This window comes from Heptranchias perlo, chromosome 2, assembly GCF_035084215.1.
Source record: "Heptranchias perlo isolate sHepPer1 chromosome 2, sHepPer1.hap1, whole genome shotgun sequence".
NCBI lineage: Eukaryota > Metazoa > Chordata > Chondrichthyes > Hexanchiformes > Hexanchidae > Heptranchias > Heptranchias perlo.
The window spans coordinates 155271525-155293947 of record NC_090326.1 but is presented as its reverse complement, the minus strand read 5'-3'; the positions used below and the strand labels follow the sequence as shown (position 1 = coordinate 155293947).

Genomic DNA, 22423 nt, shown 5'->3' with positions numbered 1-22423 from the left:
GCAAACTTCTGCTCAAAACACATAAGACAAATTACTGATGTCCAAATCTTTTTTTGTGCAAAAATGGCCAAAGAATGCCAAACCATGACAATTACACATGGTTATATTCTTCAGATGAGTCACTAAGTTATTTTTCATATTCATACCTTTACCCACAGCAGCACTGGTGATGTAACAGTCAGCTTGTCACTGTGTACATGGACGCCACCCTGTGTTCTAGAAATAAAAAAAGCAGCTTAATGGAGCACTACTGAGGAATTTAAATTTTATTGTATTTGAGTTAAGATGATAAGAAAGCATTGAACAAGAAAACACCATCCAGTTCATCAAACCTACTCTTTCCACAGACCACATACAATTTATTCTATTGTGTATGTCCTGTTTCATCGGCACGACAGACCCACCAAAGGTGGCAGTACAGTGATATACAGACAGGAGGGCGTGGACCTGGGAGTCCTCAACATTGACTCTGGACACCATGAAATCTCATGGCATCAGGTCAAACATGGGCAAGGAAACCTCCTGCTGATTACCACCTACCGTCCTCCCTCAGCTGATGAATCAGTCCTCCTCCATGTTGTGCACCACTTGGAGGAAGCACTGAGGGTAGCAAGGGCACAGAATTTTCGCTGGGTGGGGGATTTCAATGTCCATCTTGAGTGGCTCGGTAGCACCACTACTGACCGAGCTGGCCGAGTCCCGAGGATACAGCTGCCAGACTGGGCCTGCAGTAGGTGGTGAGTGAACCAACACGAGGGAAAAACCTACTTGAACTCGTCCTCACCAATCTACCTGTTGCAGATGCATCTGTCCATGACAGTATTGGTCGGAGTGACCACCGCACAGTCCTTGTGGAGACGAAGTCCCGTCTTCACACTGAGGACACCATCCAACGTGTTAAATGGGATAGATTCACAACAGATCTAGCAGCTCAAAACTGGGCATCCATGAGGCGCTGTGGGCCATCAGCAGCAGCAGCAGAATTGTATTCCAGCACAATCTGTAACCTCATGGCCCGGCATATTCCTCACTCTACCCTTACCAACAAGCCAGGGGATCAACCCTGGTTCAATGAGTAATGTCGAAGAGCATGCCAGGAGCAGCACCAGGTGTACCTAAAAATGAGGTGCGAACATGTTGAAGCCACAACACAGGACTACATGCATGCTAAACAGCGGAAGCAACATGCTATAGACAGAGCTAAGCGATTCCACAACCAATGAATCAGATCAAAGCTCTGCAGTCCTGCCACATCCAGTCATGAATTGTGGTGGACAATTAAACAACTAATGGGAAGAGGAGGCTCTGTAAACATCCCCATCCTCAATGATGGCAGAGTCCAGCAGGTGAATGCAAAAGACAAGGATAAAGCGTTTGTAACCATCTTCAGCCAGAAGTGCCGAGTAGATGATCCATCTCGGCCTCCTCCCGATATCCCCACCATCACAGAAGCCAATCTTCAGCCAATTCGATTCAATCCACGTGATAAAGAAACGGCTGAGTGCACTGGATACTACAAAGGCTATGGGCCCCGACAACATCCCGGCTGTAGTGCTGAAGACTTGTGCTCCAGAACTAGCCGCGCCTCCAGCCAAACTGTTCCAGTACATCTACAACACTGGCATCTACCCGACAATGTGGAAAATTGCCCAGGTATGTCCTGTCCACAAACAGGACAAATCCAATCCGCCCCATCAGTCTACTCTCAATCATCAGCAAAGTGATGGAAGGTGTCGTCGACAGTGCTATCAAGCAGCACTTACTCACCAATAACCTGCTCACCGATGCTCAGTTTGGGTTCCGCCAGGACCACTCGGCTCCAGACCTCATTACAGCCTTGGTCCAAACATGAACAAAAGAGCTGAATTCCAGAGGTGAGGTGAGAGTGACTGCCCTTGAGATCAAGGCAACATTTGACCGAGTATGGCACCAAGCAGCCCTGGTAAAACTGAAGTCAATGGGAATCAGGGGGAAAACTCTCCAGTGGCTGGAGTCATACCTAGTATAAAGGAAGATGGCAGTGGTTGTTGGAGGCCAATCATCTCAGCCCCAGGACATTGCTGCAGGAGTTCCTCAGGGCAGTGTCCCAGGCCCAACTATCTTCAGCTACTTCATCAATGACCTTCCCTCCATCATAAGGTCAGAAATGGGGATGTTCGCTGATGATTGCAGTGTTCAGTTCCATTCGCAACCCCTTAGATAATGAATCAGTCCGTGCCCGCATGCAGCAAGACCTGGACAACCTGGGCTGATAAGTAGCAAATAACATTCGCGCCAGACAAGTGCCAGGCAATGACCATCTCCAACAAGAGAGAGTCTAACCACCACCCCTTGACATTCAATGGCATTACCATCGCCGAACCCCCACCTTCAACATCCTGGGGGTCACCATTGACCAGAAACTTAACTGAACCAGCCACATAAATACTGTGGCTACAAGAGCAGGTCAAAGATAACAAAGCAAATCTCCAGAATATTCATCGATCGTCACATCTCAAACCTAGCCTGCTACCCTCCAGACAACATCACCTTCTAATCTTCCCCCACCCACCATAGTTGTCATGCTTGCGCCCCAAGAATTATTTGATCATCTCAGCCTATACCTATCCTAATCACCACCAATTCTAATACCAAACAGATAATGTAGCCATAACAAAAACGTAAAAAAGTGGGAGGTATTCAGCAAATCAGGCGGCATCAGTCGAGAGAACACAAATCGGTTGACATTTCAGGTATAGACCCTTTCTCAGAACAACATATCCATGTTCTGACCAAGGATCTTCACCCAAGTTCCTCACCTATCTTTCCACTTTTCATATATTGATGCACCCACTGTGCATTTTCAGCACTTTCTGTTTTACTTCAGCTTAAGTTTCCAGATCCTTTCTAAAAACAGTTATTATGCACAAGTAGAATAACATCTTTCCCAATTATTTTTGTCTCAGGAATATTCATTCACACAAGACAAACGCTGATGCGTTTAGCTAATTATGTGAATATGACAGTTAACTGTCTCCTACAATAGATCAAAAGCAAAATACTACGGATGCTGGAAATCTGAAATAAAAACAGAAAATGCTGGACAAGCTCAGCAAGTCAGGCAGCACCTGTGGAGAAAGAAACAGAGTTAACGATTCAGGTCGAAGACCTTTCATCAGAACTGGAAGATGTTAAAAGAGTTAAAGTTTTTGAGTACAGAGCCTGGGAAAAGGGGGGTGGGTGGGGGAGGATAAGAAAGAACAAAAGGGAAGGTATGTGATAGGGTAGAGGGCACGAGTGATTAAATGACAAAAGGGATGATGGTGCAAGGCAAGGAAGGTGGTAAAGGGACAGGTTAAGAAACAAAAGATTGATCAGGTTGCATAGAATCATAGAAAGGTTACAGCACGGAAGGAAGCCATTCAGCCCATCGAGTCCGCGCCAGCTCTATTCAAGAGCAATCCAGCTAGTCCCACTCCCCCGCCCTATCCTCGAAGCCCTGCAAGTATTTTCCTTTCAAGTACTTATCCAGTTCCCCTTTGAAGGCCATGATTGAATCTGCCTCCACCATCCCCTCGGGCAGTGCATTCCAGATCCTAACCACTCGCTGTGCAAAAAAGTTTTTTCTCATGTCACCTTTGATTCTTTTGCCAATCACTTTAAATCTATGTCCTACGGTTCTTGACCCTTCTGCCAATGGGAACAGTTTCTTTCCATCTACTCTAGACCCTTCATGATTTTGAATACCTCCATCAAACCTCCTCACAACCGTCTCTGTTCCAAGGAGAACAACCCCAGCTTCTCCAGTCTATCCACGTAACTAAAGTCCCTCATCCTGGAATCATTCTAGTAAATCTCTTCTGCACCCTCTCTAAGGCCTTCACATCTTTCCTAAAGTGTGGTACCCATAACTGGACACAATACTCCAGTTGTGGTCGAACCAGTGTTTCATAAAGGCTCATCATGATTTCCATATTTTTGTACTCTATGCCTCTATTTATAAAGCCAAGGAGCCCATATGCTTTTTTAACCACTTTCTCAATCTGCCCTGCCACCTTCATCCATTTGTGCACCTTTACCCCCAGATCTCTCAGTTTCTGTACCCTTTTAGAGTTGTGCCCTCTAGTTTATATTGCCTCTCCTCGTTCTTCCTACCAAAATGTATCACTTTGCATTTTTCTGCGTTAAATTTCATCTGCCATGTGTCAGCACATGCCTCCAGCCTTTATATATCCTCGTATAACATCATATTCCCATGTGGCTATTTGCGCCTGCAGCTCACCAACCTTATTTACCATGTTTTGCGCATTTACACACATGCACTGCAAACCAGTCTTAGACTTTCTTGTACTCTCTCTTAGTCTGATCCCATCTAATACTGTACTATTACTTGCTCTAGTGCTATCTTTCTCCCCCAATCCTTTGTGCCCCTTGTTTCTCCTTTCCATTGCTACATTCTGGTGCCCATCCCCCTGCCAAATTAGTTTAAACCCCCCCACAGCACTAGCGTACCTCCCCACGAGGACATTGGTCCCAACTCCGTTGAGGTGCAACCTGTCCAGCTTGTCAGAATTGGTACCAATGCCCCAGGAATCTAAAGCTCTCCCTCCTGCACCATCTTTCCAGCCACGCATTCATCTGCTCTATCCTCCTATTTCTATACTCACTAGCGCATGGCACTGGGAGTAATCCGGAGATTACTACCTTTCAGGTCCTGCTTCTTAATCTCTTTCCTAACTCCCCATTACCAGTACTAGCGGACCGAAAAAATGGGAGCAGCGGTTATGATCTGAAGTTATTGAAATCAATGTTGAAGGTTGTTAAGTGCCTAAACGAAAGATGAGGTGCTGTTCCTCGAGCTTACGTTGAGCTTCATAGGAACAGTGTAAGAGACCAAGGACAGAGAGGTCAGAGTAGGAGTGGGAAGGGGAATTAAAATGGCAAGCGACCGGCAGGTCAGGCTCACGGTTGCAGACAGAGCGGAGGTGTTCAACACCCTTCTGCACGCTTTCTAAGGCCTTGACATCCTTCCTAAAGTGTGGTGTCCAGAATTGGCCACAATATTCCAGCTGAGCCCAGCCAGTGATTTATAAAGGTTTAGCATAACTTCCTTGCTTTTGTACTCTATGCCTCTGTTTATAAATTGTAAACAATTTTACAACACCAAGTTATAGTCCAACAATTTTATTTGAAAATCACAAGCTTTCGGAGGCTTCCTCCTTCCTCAGGTGAATGTGGCAGGAGAAATCGAAGCAGATTGTTTCACATGGGACATTTTACCACATTAAAGGTATATATAAATGCAAGTTGTTGTTGTTGTTTCCAGTAGTTGAGGAGTCAAGAACAAGGGACCATAGATACAAGATTAAATGTAGGTACGGGCTGGAGAAACTTCTTTACAGAGAGTTGTGAGGATGTGGAATTCACTTGCAGGGTTAGTGGTTGAGTCAACCTTCAAGATTAGATTGGATAGGTGGATGAAGAAAAAAAGGTTGAAAAGGTATGGGAGCAGGGATGGTAAATGTGATTAGAACTATTTGCTCTCATGGAGGGTAAACGCCAACATGGAGTGGTTGGGCTGTATAGCCTGTTTCCAGATTATAACTTCCATTTATTTCTATGTACTACTATGTGAAAACAAAAAATATATCTTAATGTTTTGGGTTGAGGCCCTGAATCAACAATGTTAACCTATCTTTTCTCTTTTCAGATTCTGACAGACCAGCTGTATATTTCCATTTTTATTTAGCTAATTCCTACAAAGAAACCAATTGATAACTTGATGAAATTTATCTCTGCGTTAGAGCTAACACTCACACTAAGTGTACATTAAAGTACCGTAATGATGAATTAACACTGAAAGAGCGTTCACAAAATTTTTGCCCACATTCAGTACTTCAGTTTAATTCATGCTAATACACATAATTGAAATAAACAGTTTATTGGCTTGTTAAGGAGCAATTAAAAGCTAACAAGCAAATTTACCCATTCTTGCCTTCTAGTCCACATTACATTAAGGACCGAAATAAGCCAGCCAAAGGTCCAGCATACAGCAGAGCGAAAGTTATTATAAGCTGCAGCTCCTGACTGTTTTAGGTCAGACAGCAGTACTGGTGTATCAGCAAGTCTCATGTTGAAGGAGGATGTGCAGCAGTAAAGGAGGGCCAGACAGATCAACTGCCATGGGAGGAGGACTTTCACAACTACTACCTTAGGCAACTTGCCCACCACATACAGCCAAGGTACCTCAATGCACCAAAAAAGATGACCTGCACCATTTCTTGAAACCAGACCGGCAGTCAAGGAACAACATCAGCAATGCGCTGTCTGTAGCAATAAAACTGATGGTAGTACTCAACTCTTTTTTGCAAGAGGGTCATTCCAGGCAACTGCAGATTTGGCAAGATAAGCCTTTACTACTCACTTCCTAGCTCCCATACACCCTGTTTCAACAGACTGCTGACAATGTTAATTTTGCCACCAGGATATAGCAGGAGCAGGCCGGGTTTTATGAAAGACATGGTATTCCCAGGGAACAGGCTGCCATTGCTTGCCTCCATGTAGCCAATCAAGAACCTGCATAACATCCATGCCACTCATCAATAGATACACTCTACGAACATCCTAATGATCTGTAACTACCGCCAAAAAAAAATCTGTATATCAATGCAAGGTTTTCCACGAGTGCCCTTGATCCCCATACCTTATTATTCCTCACTTATTGTCACTTGCAACTGTTTGAAAGGTTGGATTCTCAAAAATATAAGTTACCTACTCAGATCCCCATGCCTTCAGTAAAGTGCCTAAAATGAAGCAAGAGGCAAAAACTTCATCCAGTAGACATTTGGCATGCTACAGTTTTCTGGCTGTATGCATAAAACTTTTAAGTTTCTTGCCAAAAGAACCTTTGAGAAAATGTCAACCTTAAATCTTTCTCAGCTGCAGCTTTCTACAATTTTTTTTTTGATCTGTAGTAATTCTCAATCATTTTCATTATTTTCCCTTTGTGTTGTGATTGCAGTAGCGTATTTATTTTGGTTAAGGAGACTTAATGTATTCAACTAAATTAGTGTGATATTTGTAACTTATTTTGATTGGCATAAACAGCTATGTATATCACAGCCCACATTTTTTTCATGGTCACCCTCATTTCTCATCTCAGTATTTTTCTTCAAAGCAGACCCATCCAGATATCCTTCCAGCTCCTACAGGTACATAACTTTCTGTTCACTGCAGGGCAAAAACTCCCAGATCTGCTTGTCCCTCTAACTTATTATTGGGATACCTCTCCAGACGGAGCAGTTCTCCTTGCCCTTACACTATCAAATATGACCTGCAAATCTTCATCCTTAAATTGCGGTTTCCACAGTTTCTCCATTTCTCCAAGAAGCTGCACACTCAACAGCTGCAATTGCCCAAAAAAACAGGTATTTATACTAGGTAGGTAGCTATTTAGCAGCATACTTCCAGACACTTTTGGACTGGCCACTCAATTGTGTATTCCTTTGAATCAGCCTCAACTCACCCAAACTTCCAGAAACTGCAAAGTAAACTTATGCCAAAAAAAGAGGGAAAATTGTTAATTCCCATTTAACACACTCTGTGCCAAGATTTGCACCTCTACGACTTTTACTGGATTATGTTTTTCCTTTTTTTTATTTTAAAATTGTCTAATCTACCACTTAAACAAACACTAAATAACTGTCAGTACTGAAACATTACAACAGGTTTAACAAATCTACTAGGATTGTCTTTCTCTCAGTGTGTATCTCTGCTCCACATTCTCCCTCCCTACCTCCCCCTCCCATTGTATTAAGCATAAAGAAATGTTTATAAGTCTTCTTACCCAAATTCTGGCAAATCGTCGTCAAACTTCACATTTGTCTCATGAATTACATTCAGATTATCATCAATGACCATGGCCTTCATCTGAGAGAGAAGAAAATTTATTTGTGGACGGAAACCTCAGTAATGATTTGTGCCCTAGTATACAGAATTGTAGATGGCTGATAGCATCCAGTACAACAGTAATCCAACAGAGTTGTTCACATAATGGCCCAAACAACTCGAACAAAGCTTAAGGAATTTATGAAAGTCACCAAAACCCCCAAATTGAAGGATATATGATAGACATATATAGTTTGTTTTCTACAAAATCCATGCACATTATGCAAGTGCTCTAATACAAGCTTAATCTTATATGTTTAAAAATCAGCATGCACCATCTAATCTTTGCACTGTGAAACAGGTGAATCTTTCAGTTAAAGCCACTATGGACTGAAACTAAAGAGTATTCTACTGAGTGTTAACAACAACAGCACTTTTAACATAGTAAAGCATCCCAAGGCACTTCACAGCAGCGTTATCAAACAAAATTTGACACTGAGCCACGTAAGGAGGTATTAGGTCGCTGGGTCAAAATCCTGGAACTCCCTACCTAACAGCACTGTGGGAGAACCTTCACCACACGGACTACAGCAGTTCAAGAAGACGGCTCACCACCACCTTCTCAAGGGCAATTAGGGATGGGCAATAAATGCCGGCCTTGCCAGCGACACCCTCATCCCATGAACGATAAAAAAATTAGGACAGGTGACCAAAAGCTTGGTCAAAGAGGTAGGTTTTAAAAAGTGTCATAAAGGAGGGGAGAGAGGTAGAGGGGCAGAGAGGTTTAGGGAGGGAATTCCAGGGCCTAGGTAGCTGAAGGCACAGCCGCCAATGGTGGAACAATGAAAATCGGGGATGCACAAGAGGCCAGAATTGGAGGAGCGCAGAGATCTCGGAGGGTCATAGGCCAGGGAGGGATTTGAAAACAAGGATGAGAATTTTAAAATCGAGGCATTGCCGGACCAGGAGCCAATGTAGGTGAGCGAGCACAGGGGCAATGGGTGAACAGGACTTGGTGCGAGTTAGGATACGAGCAGCAGAATTTTGGATGAGCTCAAGTTTACGGAGGGTGCAAAGTGGAAGGCCAGCCTGGAGAGCATAACGGACTAAAGATGACTCTACAGTAATTACAATCACTTATGGTACTTATTCATGGCACTCCAGGTCTATTTTCCCTGCCTCAACCTCAAATTTTACTTTTCAAAATTGCCTTTCATTTCCAGGACTGCTCAGCAGTGGAGTAGTAAGTGGAATGGGCTTGCTGAAGCAACATGAAATAGAGAAATCTCCTTCAGTGAATCCACACCACAGGATGGAGAATGATTTTCAGAAATCAATCTTTGATGCGATCATGGCATGCAGTAAGTTTCAGTGGCAGTGATGAAAGGGGTTAAGCCATAAGCAGGCAAAGTTTCAGAGGCTGTGATGGCTATATTTAGTTTAGCTCAAGGTGAGTACAGAATGTCAAGCTGGCACAACACGGGAGTCAGTCTAAGCTGATGGAGTCAGACACGTGATAAAACAATCAGGTTCAACTGTGTCATGCCCCCAATGTTGAATAGTGTGTCAATGTTCTGGATGATTGGATGATGCCACTTGGGGAGACAGTAGTAACCAAAGGGCATCTGGGGTGGAGGAAATTACGATAAAATACAAAGGAAAATTCATGCTATAAAAAGAGCCTACAACCACTAGTCAAGTTAAAAACATAAATAGTAGTTTATTATGGCAGAGAATTCAGGTCATTTTAAAAAAGGGCACAATGGAAAATTCAATCAGCCTTGCCAATTAATGTAAATGGTGCAATACTGCAAAAAAGGTTAAAGTAAGAAAATAGGGTTGGGGAAAGTGATTTAATCAAGTGACAGGCTGGCCACTATAAAATTAATAAAAGAGAAACTATTAACAAAGAACATCCGCCACAAAGGATTATAACGGCATTGTGCATTATTGATCCTTTAATCAATAAATTCAGAAAGACCTTTAAAAAGAGAGTCTCTTTAGGCCATACACTTATCTCTTGTCCAACAGCAGAAAGGCCATCTGCTTCTAGGCCTTTGCCAAACACAATCTGATAGCAGTGCATGAGCAGGTCAAAGGCTGGGTATTCTGCGGCGAGTGACTCACCTCCTGACTCCCCAAAGCCTTTCCACCATCTACAAGGCACAAGTCAGGAGTGTGATGGAATACTCTCCACTTGCCTGGATGAGTGCAGCTCCAACAACACTCAAGAAGCTTGACACCGTCCAGGACAAAGCAGCCCGCTTGATTGGCACCCCATCCACCACCCTAAACATTCACTCCCTTCATCACCGGCGCACAGTGGCTGCAGTGCGTAACATCCACAGGATGCACTGCAGCAACTCGCCAAGGCTTCTTCAACAGCACCTCCCAAACCCACGACTTCTACCACCTAGAAGGACAAGAGCAGCAGGCACATGGGAACAACACCACCTGCACGTTCCCCTCCAAGTCACACACCATCCCGACTTGGAAATATATCGCCGTTCCTTCATCATCACTGGGTCAAAATCCAGGAACTCCCTTCCTAACAGCACTGTGGGAGAACCTTCACCACACGACTGCAACGGTTCAAGACGGCAGCTCAACACCGCCTTCTCAAGGGCAATTAGGGTTGGGCAATAAATGCTGGCCTTGCCAGCGACGCCCACATCCCATGAACGAATTTTTTTTTAAATGACTGTCACCTAAGTTGGCATGATTTCTCCCTCCCTGACTTGATAACAATCATGACAAAAGAAGAGTTTTCATGCTGTGTCAAATAGGAAACATTTTATATTTAATGTTACAATGTTTTGAAATAACCATGTTAAAATGGAAAATGTCTTTCCTTCAAAATGGAGACCAGATATCGATAGGAGAACAGGCCAGCTTGATTAATCTGGTAATTTAAGCTCATACGTCTGCCTTTGTTCCAGCAGAAATTCAAAAGATACGTTGAAGAGATCTTGGTAGGTGAGACCTAGACCATGTATGTCAAATTGTTCATTAGTATGCCCTGCAACAGTCCTTCAAAATGTGTCTTTGATCTTGGATAATGGAAGTGGTCTTTGAAGATCCATCAATATATGAGCTGTGGGCTATTCCCTGTAATCTTTAGGTTCAGTTCAGTTTCTGGAACTGATACCTGGGGCATGATTTTATCGGGAGGCAGAAAGAGGGCGAGGAGGTCCCAGGTATCCCAAACGTCCATAAGCTTTAAATGTAAGGGCGTCTTTTATTTTTCTTTTGACAGTTTCCCGTCCGACAGGCCAGCCTAATCGACAGGCTGGCCTCCGTCAGCCAGGAGAAGAGGAAGGAAGAGGATGCAAGCAGGTAAGTCCTAAATGGGGGGCAGGGAGGGGGTCTGGCACCGCAACGGGGGGAGGGGGTCGAGATCGGGCTGGGGGGGGGGGTGCTCGGAGACCCTGGGTGTTGTTGCTGCAGGTCGGGTTGTTGGGCCTGGTGGAAGCACTCCTGATCCTCAAGGCCCACAATCTGTGGTATAAAGGCCCTTACTTGCTGTTTCGGGCCTTCTCATCTTCTCTCACATGGCAGAAGCCCGGGAGTCACGGCCCCCAGATGTTAAAAACAAAAAATCTGAAAAAATGGAGGCCCGCAGCCTCCTTGAAAGCTTTTAGTGACCAACCCACCTCCTGCGTGCAGGTTGGTTGCCCGCCCCTCATCCCAGCTCAGTTAAAACCAGAAATCAGCAAGTTGGAGGCAGGTTTTAGATTTTTTAAATTTTTACTGCCTGCTCTGCCCCCCCCACCCGCCCGTTTTTCTGAGTTAAAATCATGCCCCTGGACTCTAATGGGCTGCCATAGGGATCTCATTGCCTTTGTGCAGCACCGCGCTGTTGAAATTCTGAAAAAGACTGTTTCATCCAAAAGTATCATCACATACTGTTCTATAAAAGGACATTTCAACTCTTTATGGGCTGATTGTATTAAGTATTCCTCTAGAATTTTGCTGTGTCTTACAGTCTGGTGCAGCCTGGGACAATGATCACTAAGGGAAATGGAATTAGTGGTGACGGTGCAGAGTTTGTGTCAGGGGCCATGGCTTCATTCTTCCCAATGTTTAACTGGAGGAAATTGCAGCTCATCCAAGATTGCATGTTAGGCAAGCAGTCTTCCAGCACAGGCACTGGAGAGGTCAGGAGATATGATGGAGAGGTTGAACTGGATGTGGATACTGACCCCCATGTCTTCAGATGATGTCATCAAGTAGATGAGGATGAGGAGGGTGCCCAGGACAGATCCTTGGGGGAATTCCAGAGGTAATGGTGTGGAGGAAAGGAGAGAAGCCATTGATGCAGATAGTCTGGCTGATTCAAAAGGTAAGAGTGAAACCAAGCAAGAGCAATCCTACTGAGCTGGACAATAGAGGAAGGGCACTGGAGGACAGTGTGGTCGACTGCATCAAAGGCTGGAGAGGTTGCGGAAACTCTGCTGCCCGTATCCTAACTTGCACCAAGTCCTGTTCTCATCCTTGTGTTCAAATCGTACCATGGCCTCACCCCTCCCTATTTCTGTAACCTGCTCCAGCCCTACAACCCTCCGAGATCTCTGCACTCCTCCAATTCTTGCCTCCTGCGCATCCTCAATTTTAATCGCTCCACCATTGGCAGCTATGCCTTCAGCTGCCTAGGCCCTAAGCTCTGGAATTCCCTCCTTAAACCTCTCCACCTCTCTACCTCCTTTAAGAAACTCCTTAAAACCTAGCTCTTTGACCAAGCTTTTAGTCACTTGTCCTAACATTTCCTTATATGGCTCGATGTCACATTTTGTTTGATAATCGCTCCCGTGAAGTACCTTGGGATGTTTTACCATGTTAAAGGCACTATATAAATGCAAGTTGTTGTTGCTGTTGTTGACATGGAGGAATAATGCACCATGGTCACAGTCACAGAGGACGTTACTTGTGACTTTGGTTAGTGTCATTTCAGTACTATGACCGGGGTGGAAACCTGATTGGAAAGATTGAAACATGGAGTTGCAGGAAAAGGACGCAGATTTGAGTGGCAATGTGTTCATGTACTTTGGAGAAGAAAGGGAGGTTGGAGATGGGGCTGTAGTTTGCAAGGACAGAGGGGTAAAGGGTGTATTTTTTGAGTAGGGGATTGATGACGGCAATTTTGAAAGCGAGAGGGATAGCGCCTGAGGAGAGGTAATCATTTATAATGTCAGCTAGCATGTGGGCCAGAAATGGAAGCTGGATGGTCAGCAGTTTAGTAGAAAGAGTCAAGGCAGCAAGGTGGGTCTCATGTTAAATAAAAGGCGTGCAATAGAGAATATTGCATACAATTACAAACCATGAGTTGTTCCTATTTGGTTGAGCTCGGAGAGGGCATGAGGGGAGATCGGACAGAAACTTGAGAAAAGTGCAGGTTCAAGGTTAGGGCAGGGGGAGACTGGAGGGATGTTTGGCTTGGTTGACAAGAAGTAGGGGGGAAGCAACAGAGGCATCTGAACAGATTGTCTCAATTTTAGTGACAAAGATGTCCATAAACTCCTCCCACTTGTTGGAGATGATGGTGGAAGGGGAAGGTGAGAGAGGATTAAGGAGATGGTTGGTAGTGGAGAGAAGAGGCCGAGGGTTATCTTTGCTCTCCAGAACGATCCTGGAATAGTGGATGGATTTGGCAGAGGAAAGTGAGGCCCGCTAGTGCTTGATGTGGTCCAGCTCTAGTGGTGGATGGCTAAAATCAGTTACGCTCAAGTCTACAGACCTTGGACTTGAGGGAGCAAGAGGGGGGACCATACCAGGGGGATCAATGAGGATGGGAAAGAGTAAAGGTTTTGCTGGGGACAAGGCCATCAAAGGTGGGTGCAGGAGTGGTTAAGTAGATCAACAACTGCAGACGTCCTGTGGCAGTTGGGATTTAGAAAGTGCAGTTCGAAGAGATTTGGGGGGGGGTGGATGGGGGAGAAGAGTTTTTTCCACGGATGGACACAGAAGGAAGTGGCGTTGGAAGGCAGTCAGGGCATGTGGATGGTGAGGGATACAAGAATGTGGTTGGAGATTACCATACATGATAAAGATCATGGGAGTAGAGAGGCCACAGAAGATGACAAAGTCGAGAGGGTAGCCATGAGTATGGGTAAGAGCGTTTATATGGAGGGAGAGGTTAAGGGAGGAGAGGAGGTCAGTGAATTCAGAGGAGAAATGTTAAGGAGAGCTATGGTAAAGATTGAAATCGCCATACAGAATAACATCACAGCACAGAATCCATTCATCCTATGTTTAAGAGTAAATTATTATTTTAAGTCCTTGACATTTTTGTGAAAAAATTGTTAGTCTGTACTTGGCGCTATTAAAGAGGTAGCACCTAAATCAGTGGAAAGGGAGAAAAGCAGTACTGTGGTACTCCACTTTCATCTCAAACGATGGTATAATACAAATGCCAGTGATACTTTTGTAACAGTTTGCATGCTTTTACAAAATTTGCATCACATGGTCAGGGTTTGGCAAATAAGGGGGAGAAAAAAGTTTCACAAATACTTTTTTCATAAAGACTGCCCCTTTAATAAAAACATACGTGCTGGATTCAGTCTACAGTCAATGATTGCATGTGACAGTTAGGTTCAAAGTACAGTGCCAGACTGGGTTAAAATTAAAGATTTCAGAGAATAGTTGAAGAGTTAGGCTTTCATGGGTTTCTATTAGTCAGTGGTTATGTTGAATTTAAGTAAAAGTTTCAGTTAAGAGTGATAAGAAAAGCAAAGAAGGAAAATGAATGTTAAAAAAACAGAAGATAGTGTCAAGACTGATGTAGGTCTACCATCCCTACGAACTGAACTTTTGTTTAAGAAATGCACCATAATCCAGTTTCTATTCCACCCTTAGTGTTATATAAGAGCGCTCGCAGTACAGCACCACTCAAACAGAAACCCATAAACACTGTGTGCCGTAGCCCCCTTTTAACATTTCTCTCTCCGAAGACCTGCTGACAGGGAGGAAATGTAACTCTGCACTTCAATTTTTTTTTAAAAAGTGGATACCCAGTGGCAGCTTTTGATTTGAGGTCTCCGATGCCATCAACTTCATGAAGGGTCTAGACAGAGTAGATAGAGAGAAACTGTTCCCATTGGCGGAAGGGTCAAGAACCAGAGAACATAGAATTAAGGTGATTGGCAAAAGAACCAAAGGTGACATGAGGAAAAACTTTTTTTTTTACACACAGCGAGGATCTGGAATGCTCTCTCGGGTGGTGGAGGCAGATTCAATCGTGGCTTTCAAAAGGGAACAGGATAAGTATTTAAAAGGAAAAAATTTGCCGGGCTACGGGGATAGGGTGGAGGAGTGGGACGAGCTGGATTGCTCTTGCATAGAGCCGGCGCGGACTCGATGGACCGAATGGCCTCCTTCCTTGCTGTAACCTTTCTATGATTCTAACTTCATAATGTAAAACCGATTTTTGGTTGTCACTCCTATAATAGGATGACTGGATCATCAACAGTTTCGTAGGTTCACTGATGACTGATAAGCCCGAAGAGGGAACCATGAGTTGCATTGGTTACATCATAGGATGGTAAGTTGGAGATTTGTGCGGCTGCCATATATCAAACTTAAACCAAAACACATCTACCAAACTGACACCCAAACCCCCAACTCATCTCCCAAATTCCAAGCCTAAAGCAAACCCCCATACTTACCCTCAAGCACCCACCTCATCATCCAACCAACCCAGCCTGAAGCCAAACTCCCAAACCATCCTTTAACCACCTCAACCTAAATGCCCAAAATCCCAAATCATCTCAACACCCCCCCCAGCCTGACACCCAAACCATCTCAATCCCCCCATCCTGACACCCAAACCCCCAAATAATCTCAACCTCCCCCAACCTGTCACCCAAACCCCCAAATCATCTCAACCTCCCCCAACCCCCCAAATCATCTCAACCCCCCCAACCTGTCACCCAAACCCCCAAATCATCTCAACCTCCCCCAACCTGTCACCCAAACCCCCAAATCATCTCAACCTCCCCCAACCTGTCACCCAAACCCCCAAATCATCTCAACCCCCCCCCAACCTGTCACCCAAACCCCCAAATCATCTCAACCCCCCCCCAACCTGTCACCCAAACCCCCAAATCATCTCAACCCCCCCCAACCTGTCACCCAAACCATCTCAACCCCCCCAACCTGTCACCCAAATCCCCAAATCATCTCAACCCCCCCCCATCCTAACACCCTAACCCCCCCCCAACCTGACACCCAAACCACCTCTCAATCCCCTGCCTGACACCAAACCCCCAAATAATCTGACCCCCCCCCCCTCAGCCTGACACCCCATTTCTCTTCCAAATCACTCACCATCACAAAAAACCCCTGCCCCTCACCTCCCCCCAAACCGATCAGTAAAAGATTCCAAGAGACTCCAGCCGCCAACCCCAAAACTGAATAAGCCACAAAGCGAGGGCCGGGCCGCGGCGGGGGTGGAAGGAAAGAGATTTGGCCCCTCCCCTCCAGTCAGACTGGCTCCTACCTGTTGGGTACTGAGATCGACGCCCAGGTAGCAGTCACCTGCAGCCGCCATGGTGCCGATCGCCGCCTCCCGGACACTGACCGGAGGGAGGGTCCAAACAAGGGAGGAAGCGGCACCAGCAGCAAGTGGGCGGGGCAGAGGAGTGGACGAAGTGCTGAGGGGGGCGCGAGCGAGGGGCTTGGGGGCGAGCGGGAGGGGAAGCACGAGCGGGAATGGCTGAGGAGAGAAGAGGAGGAGGAGGAGGGGGGGGAAGCACGAGCGGGAATGGCTGAGGAAGGGGGAAGGGGCTGGCGCCAGCGAAGCCGAGGCTCAGTCTGATCCGAGCCCAGAGCGGCGCCGACACCCGCACCGGACACCGAGTGAAGTGCCGATTTTGCGCAGCGGCAGTTGAAGCGCGCGCGCGCGCACTGCACTGCTGGCGCGCGCTGCCTCTCGGAGTGCGCATCCACTGCACTGCTGGCGCGCGCTGCCTCTCGGAGTGCGCATCCACTGCACTGCTGGCGCGCGCTGCCTCTCGGAGTGCGCATCCACTGCACTGCTGGCGCGCGCTGCCTCTCGGAGTGCGCATCCACTGCACTGCTGGCGCGCGCTGCCTCTCGGAGTGCGCATCCGCCGCTCCGCGCGCTGCTTAAAAAAGGAGCAACGTTGTCAGAGCGCCACACAAAGTGACAAACGGGGCTTCAGGAGCAGATCCTTTTCTATAGGCAGTTATTCCCCCTTCTCTCTCTCAACATTGCCATGATCAACCTCGCTCTTAACCCTCCGTCATTTAAAACTACCTCCCTCCTTTTTTTAAGGTGGATGCCCACCTCCCTCACCACTCTCCATTCGAATCCCTTCCATCTGCTTTCCATCCTACCGCATCACTAAAACTGCCTGGGTAAAGTCACCAACGACATCCTCTATGATTGTAACACGATATCCCTCCTTGTGTTCCTTTGATATCAATCACTGCAACCTTCATAATCGTCTCCTGTGACCGCCTACGTACAGCGGTCTAGAGAGGATGGAATTAGTGGCTAGGGTTTGGAGTTTGTGGCAGGGGCCGAAGATGGCTTCTGTCTTTTCAGCGTTTAATTGGAGGGAATTGCAGTTCATCCAAGACCGGGTGTCTGACAACACAGAGGCAGTGCTGGAGTCGAGAGAGGTGGTGGAGAGATAAAGGTGGGTGTTGTCGGCGTACACATGAAAGCTGATTCCCACGGAGGATGATGGTATGGTCAATCGGGTCAAAGGCTGCAGAGAGGTCGAGCAGGGAAAATGTATCACGATCATAGTCACAGAGGATGTCATTTGAGATCGATTAAGGCCATTTCAGTGCTGTGGCAGGGATGGAAACCTGATTGGAGAGATTCAAACATGGAGTTGTGCAAAAGATGGGCACAGATTTGGGAGGCGAGAACTTGTTCAAAAACTTTGGAAAGGAAAGGGAGGTTGAAGATGGGGCGGTAGTTTGCAAGGACATAAGGGCTGAAGGTAGGTTTTTTGAGGAGGGGATGATAACAGTGGTTTTGAAAGGATGACAGTACTTCAAGAGAGGGAACCATTTACAATGTCACCTAGCATAGGGGCTAGAAAGGGAAATTGGGTGGTCAGCAGTTTAGTGGGAATGGAGTCAATGGAGCGGGAGGTGGGTCTCATGGATAAGATAAGCTCAGAGAGGACATAAAGGGAGATAGGAGAGAAAGAACGGGTTGAGGGTTAGGCTGGGAGAAAGTTTGGCTTGGCGGGGAAGGGGGTGGTGTCCGGCAGAGGCAGCTAAACAGATGGTCTCAATCTTAGTAGCAAAGAAGTTCATAAGCACCATGTACTTGTTATATGGCTAAACCAGTTGCGTGCCAAGTCTGCACCCTTCGACTTGAAGGAGCAAAGATAGGAGCCATACCATGGGGAATGACCAGGCTGGAAGAGAGTAAGGGTTTTACTGGGGTCAAGATATCAAAGGCAGAGGTGAGGGAATGATTGAGCAGATCGACAGCTGCAGAAGTATTGTGGCGAATGGAGGGCCAAAGGCTAGACAGTTGGGAGTTTAAAAGTCTAGTTGTAAGAGACCTGGTGGAGAGTACTTTTCCAGGGTGGACGCAGAAGGAACTGGGGTTGGAAGGGGAATGTGAGTGGTGAGAGAAACAAGGAAGTGATCTGAGATAGCCTTACCTGGGTGAAGTCAGCTTGGGGCATAAGAAATAGGAGCAGGAATAGGCCATCCGGCCCCTCGAGCCTGCTCCGCCATTCAACAAGATCATGGCTGATCTTCTACCTCAACGCCATTTTCCTGCACTATCTCCATATCCCTTGATGTCTTTAATATCTAGAAATCTATCGATCTTTGTTTTGAATGTACTCAATGACTGAGCCTCCACTGTCCTCTGAGGTGGAGAATTCCAAAGATTCACCACCCTCTGAGTGAAGAAATTTCTCCTCATCTCAGCCCTAAATGGCCTACCCCTTATTCTGAGACTGTGACCCCTGGTTCCAGACTATCCAGCCAGGGGAAACATCCTCTTTGCATCTACCCTGTCAAGCCCTGTAAGAAGTTTGTATGTTTCAATGAGATCACCTCTCATTCTTCTAAACTCTAGAAAATACAGGCCTAGCCTACTCAATCTCTCCTCATACGACAATTCCGCCATCCCAGGAATCAGTCTGGTGAACCTTCGTTGTTCTCCCTCTGTGGCAAGAACATCCTTGTACACAATACTCCAGGTACGGTCTCACCAAGGCTCTATATAATTGCAGTAAGACATCTTTACTCCTGTACTTAAATCCTCTTGTAATAAACATACTATTTGCCTTCCTAATTGCTTGCTGCACCTGCGTGTTAGTTTTCAGTGACTCGTAAAAGGTCACCCTTTGAACATCAACATTTCCCAATCTCTCACCATTTAAAAAATGCTCTGCATTTCTGTTTTTCCTACCAAAGTGGATAACTTCACATTTTTCCACATTATATTCCATCTGCCATGTTCTTGCCCATGCACTTAGCCTGTCTATATCCCCTTGAAGCCTCTTTGCATCCTCCTCACAGCTCACATTCCCACCCAGTTTTGTGTCATCAGCAAACTTGGAAATATTACATTTGGTCCCCTCATCCAAATCATTGATATAGATTGTGAATAGCTGAGGCCCAAGCACCGATCCCTACGGTACCCCACTAATCACAGTCTGCCAATCTGAAAAAGACCCATTTATTCTCTGTTTTCTGTCTGTTAACCAATTCTCAATCCATGCCAGTATATTACCCCCAATTCCATGTGCTCTAACTTTGTTCACCAACCTGTGTGGCACCTTATCGAAAGCCTTCTGAAAATCCAAATACACCACATCCACTGGTTTCCCCCTTATCTATTCTACTAGTTACATCCTCAAAGAACTCCAATAGGTTTGTCAAACATGATTTCCCTTTCATAAATCCATGTTGACTCTGCCAAATCCTATTATTATTTTCTAATTGTCCTGTTATCACATCCTTTATAATAGATTCTCGTATTTTCCCTACTACTGATGTCAGGCTAACAGGTCTGTAGTTCCCTGCTTTCTCTCTCCTTTCTTAAATGGTGGGGTTACATTTGCTATGACGAACCAGTGTCCAGGTTCGGAGACAGTTGTGGAGGATGAGTGAGTCCAGGAGCTGTTTGAAGTGCAGAGTATCAGTGGGTGTGCTGCTGGTGGTTGTCCAGTGGAAAATAGAGCTGAGTTGGCGTGGATAGCAGAACATGAGCTAGTAGAGGTTGATCCAGGGGACTAGCGGTGCTGAGTAGAGGCCTCAATGATTAGTAGTGCACACCAGTGGATCCAGTATACCAGCAGAGAAGTGAGGAAAAGTGGGAATGAAACCCAAGGACTGACAGCAGTAAACCCAAGGAAGCCAGGTGAGGGTGCAATATAAATCAACTCGATTAATGCAGATGAGGGAGCTCTTCCGAGAAACAGATGTAGGGAGGTGAGGAGCACACATGATCGGGAATAGCAGTGGGAGCCGCTCCCACCCACTCCAGCGAAGGGTGACGGAGGAGCTCTGAAGGATCAGAGGAGTCTGCGGCCACGGGAAGCAGGCAGAAAGCGGTAACGCAAAGGTCATTCGGAGCAGAACCCAGAGCAGGATGGGAACCAGCAGGAGCAAATCAGAGCTAGCTCAACGTGGAGTGAACATTTCCTGGCAGAGGAGCAGAAAACTGAGGATGCAGAAGTAGGCCAGGTCCTAGAATAGAGGCACCTCAGCAGAAAGTACAGTCTCTGTAGTAAGCGCCGGCGACAGTAGAGGTCACTATTAGGTTCAGAAGCCAGCCCAGAAATGGGCTTCGGCCCAGGAGGAAGTGGATTTCTGTCCAGGTGCCACCCAGCAGCAGAGTAAAGCTGAGAAGCCAGAGTGCATTGAAGTACAGTCCTGAAGCTTAGCAGGAAACAGCAGCAAATGGGGATGGGCACTGTAAGCTAGAAACGGTTACCTTAAAACTTGAAGCGACTGAGTAGCAGAGCACAAACACGGCAGCCGAGTCTTACAATATAGTCAGCAGAGCAGCATAATCATGATGACAGAGGAAACCAGGAGTCTGAGAAGCCAAATTTGAGCAGAGTTTCAACAATTGTAAAGTGCGCAGTTCAAAAAATTCACAGAATGGTGTTCACAACTAATTGTGAAGTAAATTAGGAAGAAGCTCTGTAATTTAAAGCCATGTCTCTGGTCAAATTCATTTAAAAAGAAAAAGGACTTGAATTTATATAGCGCCTTTTACGACTTCAGCGCTATATAAATGCAAGTCTTTCTTTTTCTTTTTACAGCCAATTAATTACTTTTTTTTAAGTGTAGTCACTGTTGTAATGTAAGAAACGCTCAACCAATTTTACGCACAGCAAGGTCCCACAAATAGCAATTAAATAAATGACCACATCATCTGTTTTAGGTGTTGGCTAAGGGATAAATGTTGGCCAGGACACCAGGAAGAACTCCCCTGCTCTTTTTCTAATAGTGCCATGGGATCTTTTACGCCCACCTGAGAGGGCAGATGGGACCTCGGTTTAAGGTCTCATCCGAAAGATGGCACCTCCGACAGTACTCCCTCAGTACTGCACGGGAGTGTCAGCCTGGATTCTTCTTAATAGTTTAAATTATTTTGCAACTGACATTTTGTCAGTGCTGTAAATGAAAATTGTTCATATCAACGTTTCTTCAACATACAGTTTTTCTTTTCATTTGGTAGATTTGGGACCAACATTTAGTTCTTGCTCCCCATTCTTTTAAAGCCCTATTTCCTGGCTGGTGTGTGATCACATTTAAAACAAAGAACCAAACCATTTCAGCTTCTCTTCAGCTCTGACAAACCAGCAAAGTTGCCTCTTGCTGGGTAGTTTTTTCTCTCTCTCTTTGCAGAAACTCCTCAGACACCATCAACAGCATCTCAGACAGGGAGTGGGTTGGTCCATTCCACCAGCCATATTTTATTCAGAATTTAAAGAGTAAAACAAGATACTGGAATGGGTTATATAGAGGGAGGCTCTTGTTATATGTGATATTTACAAGTTGCGGTTTCCCATAGGCTTAGCTCAGCCCAGCTCTTTTATTATGTTGATTATTTTCACTCAGTCATTGAACATGATGATGACTATTCACACATGCTTTTTTAAAACCCTGCTCCCCCTGCTCGTTTTGGAGCTCAGATGACCGAGAGCCCCATCTGGCTCCCTCAAGCTTCCCATACTATTCCCAATCCAACAACTCCAATATGGTAGGAAGTATGGAATGATAGGATAACAGTTCACGGCAAAAAGGAAAGTTGAAAAGTAACAGGAGAAAGGGAAGAAAAGTGAAAGAGAGAGTTGAAAGTGAGGAAACTGAGAAACAAAAGTGGAGAAGAGAGTGTGAGAAAGAAAAAAGGAGGCAAGTGAAACAGAAGGGAAGGAGTAGGGAGAAATATAAATGGAGGAGGAGTGAAAGAAAGAATCAGAATTGAAGGAAGAAAGAGAGACTTAACACCGTTGCCATAAACCATTGTATCCTCTGACTCACGATGAACAATACCAGAGGACCATTAGTATTTATAAAATTTTGCATCTAATGTTTCTTTG

The 22423-nt window shown here is 45.6% G+C and overlaps 1 protein-coding gene across 4 annotated transcripts in view; it reads right to left on the bottom strand.

Moving 5' to 3' along the window:
- xylb (xylulokinase homolog (H. influenzae)) overlaps window positions 1–16680 on the bottom strand; it is a 204801-nt gene extending 188121 nt beyond the window's left edge. For 2 of the 4 annotated variants that reach the window (XR_010957849.1, XM_067967897.1), the window contains exons 1-3: window positions 16361–16499; window positions 7826–7908; window positions 147–216 (exon numbers count right to left, since the gene is read on the bottom strand). Coding sequence is in view for 1 of the 4 variants with exons in the window: in XM_067967897.1 (XP_067823998.1) it covers window positions 147–216; window positions 7826–7908; window positions 16361–16411 (204 nt within the window). In the remaining 3 variants the exon portion in view is untranslated. Of the gene's footprint in view, window positions 1–146; window positions 217–2798; window positions 2844–7825; window positions 7909–16360 lie in introns of those variants that run through there. The other 2 variants (XM_067967913.1, XM_067967905.1) reach the window with 2 other exon arrangements.
- Between the last annotated feature and the right edge of the window lie 5743 nt (window positions 16681–22423).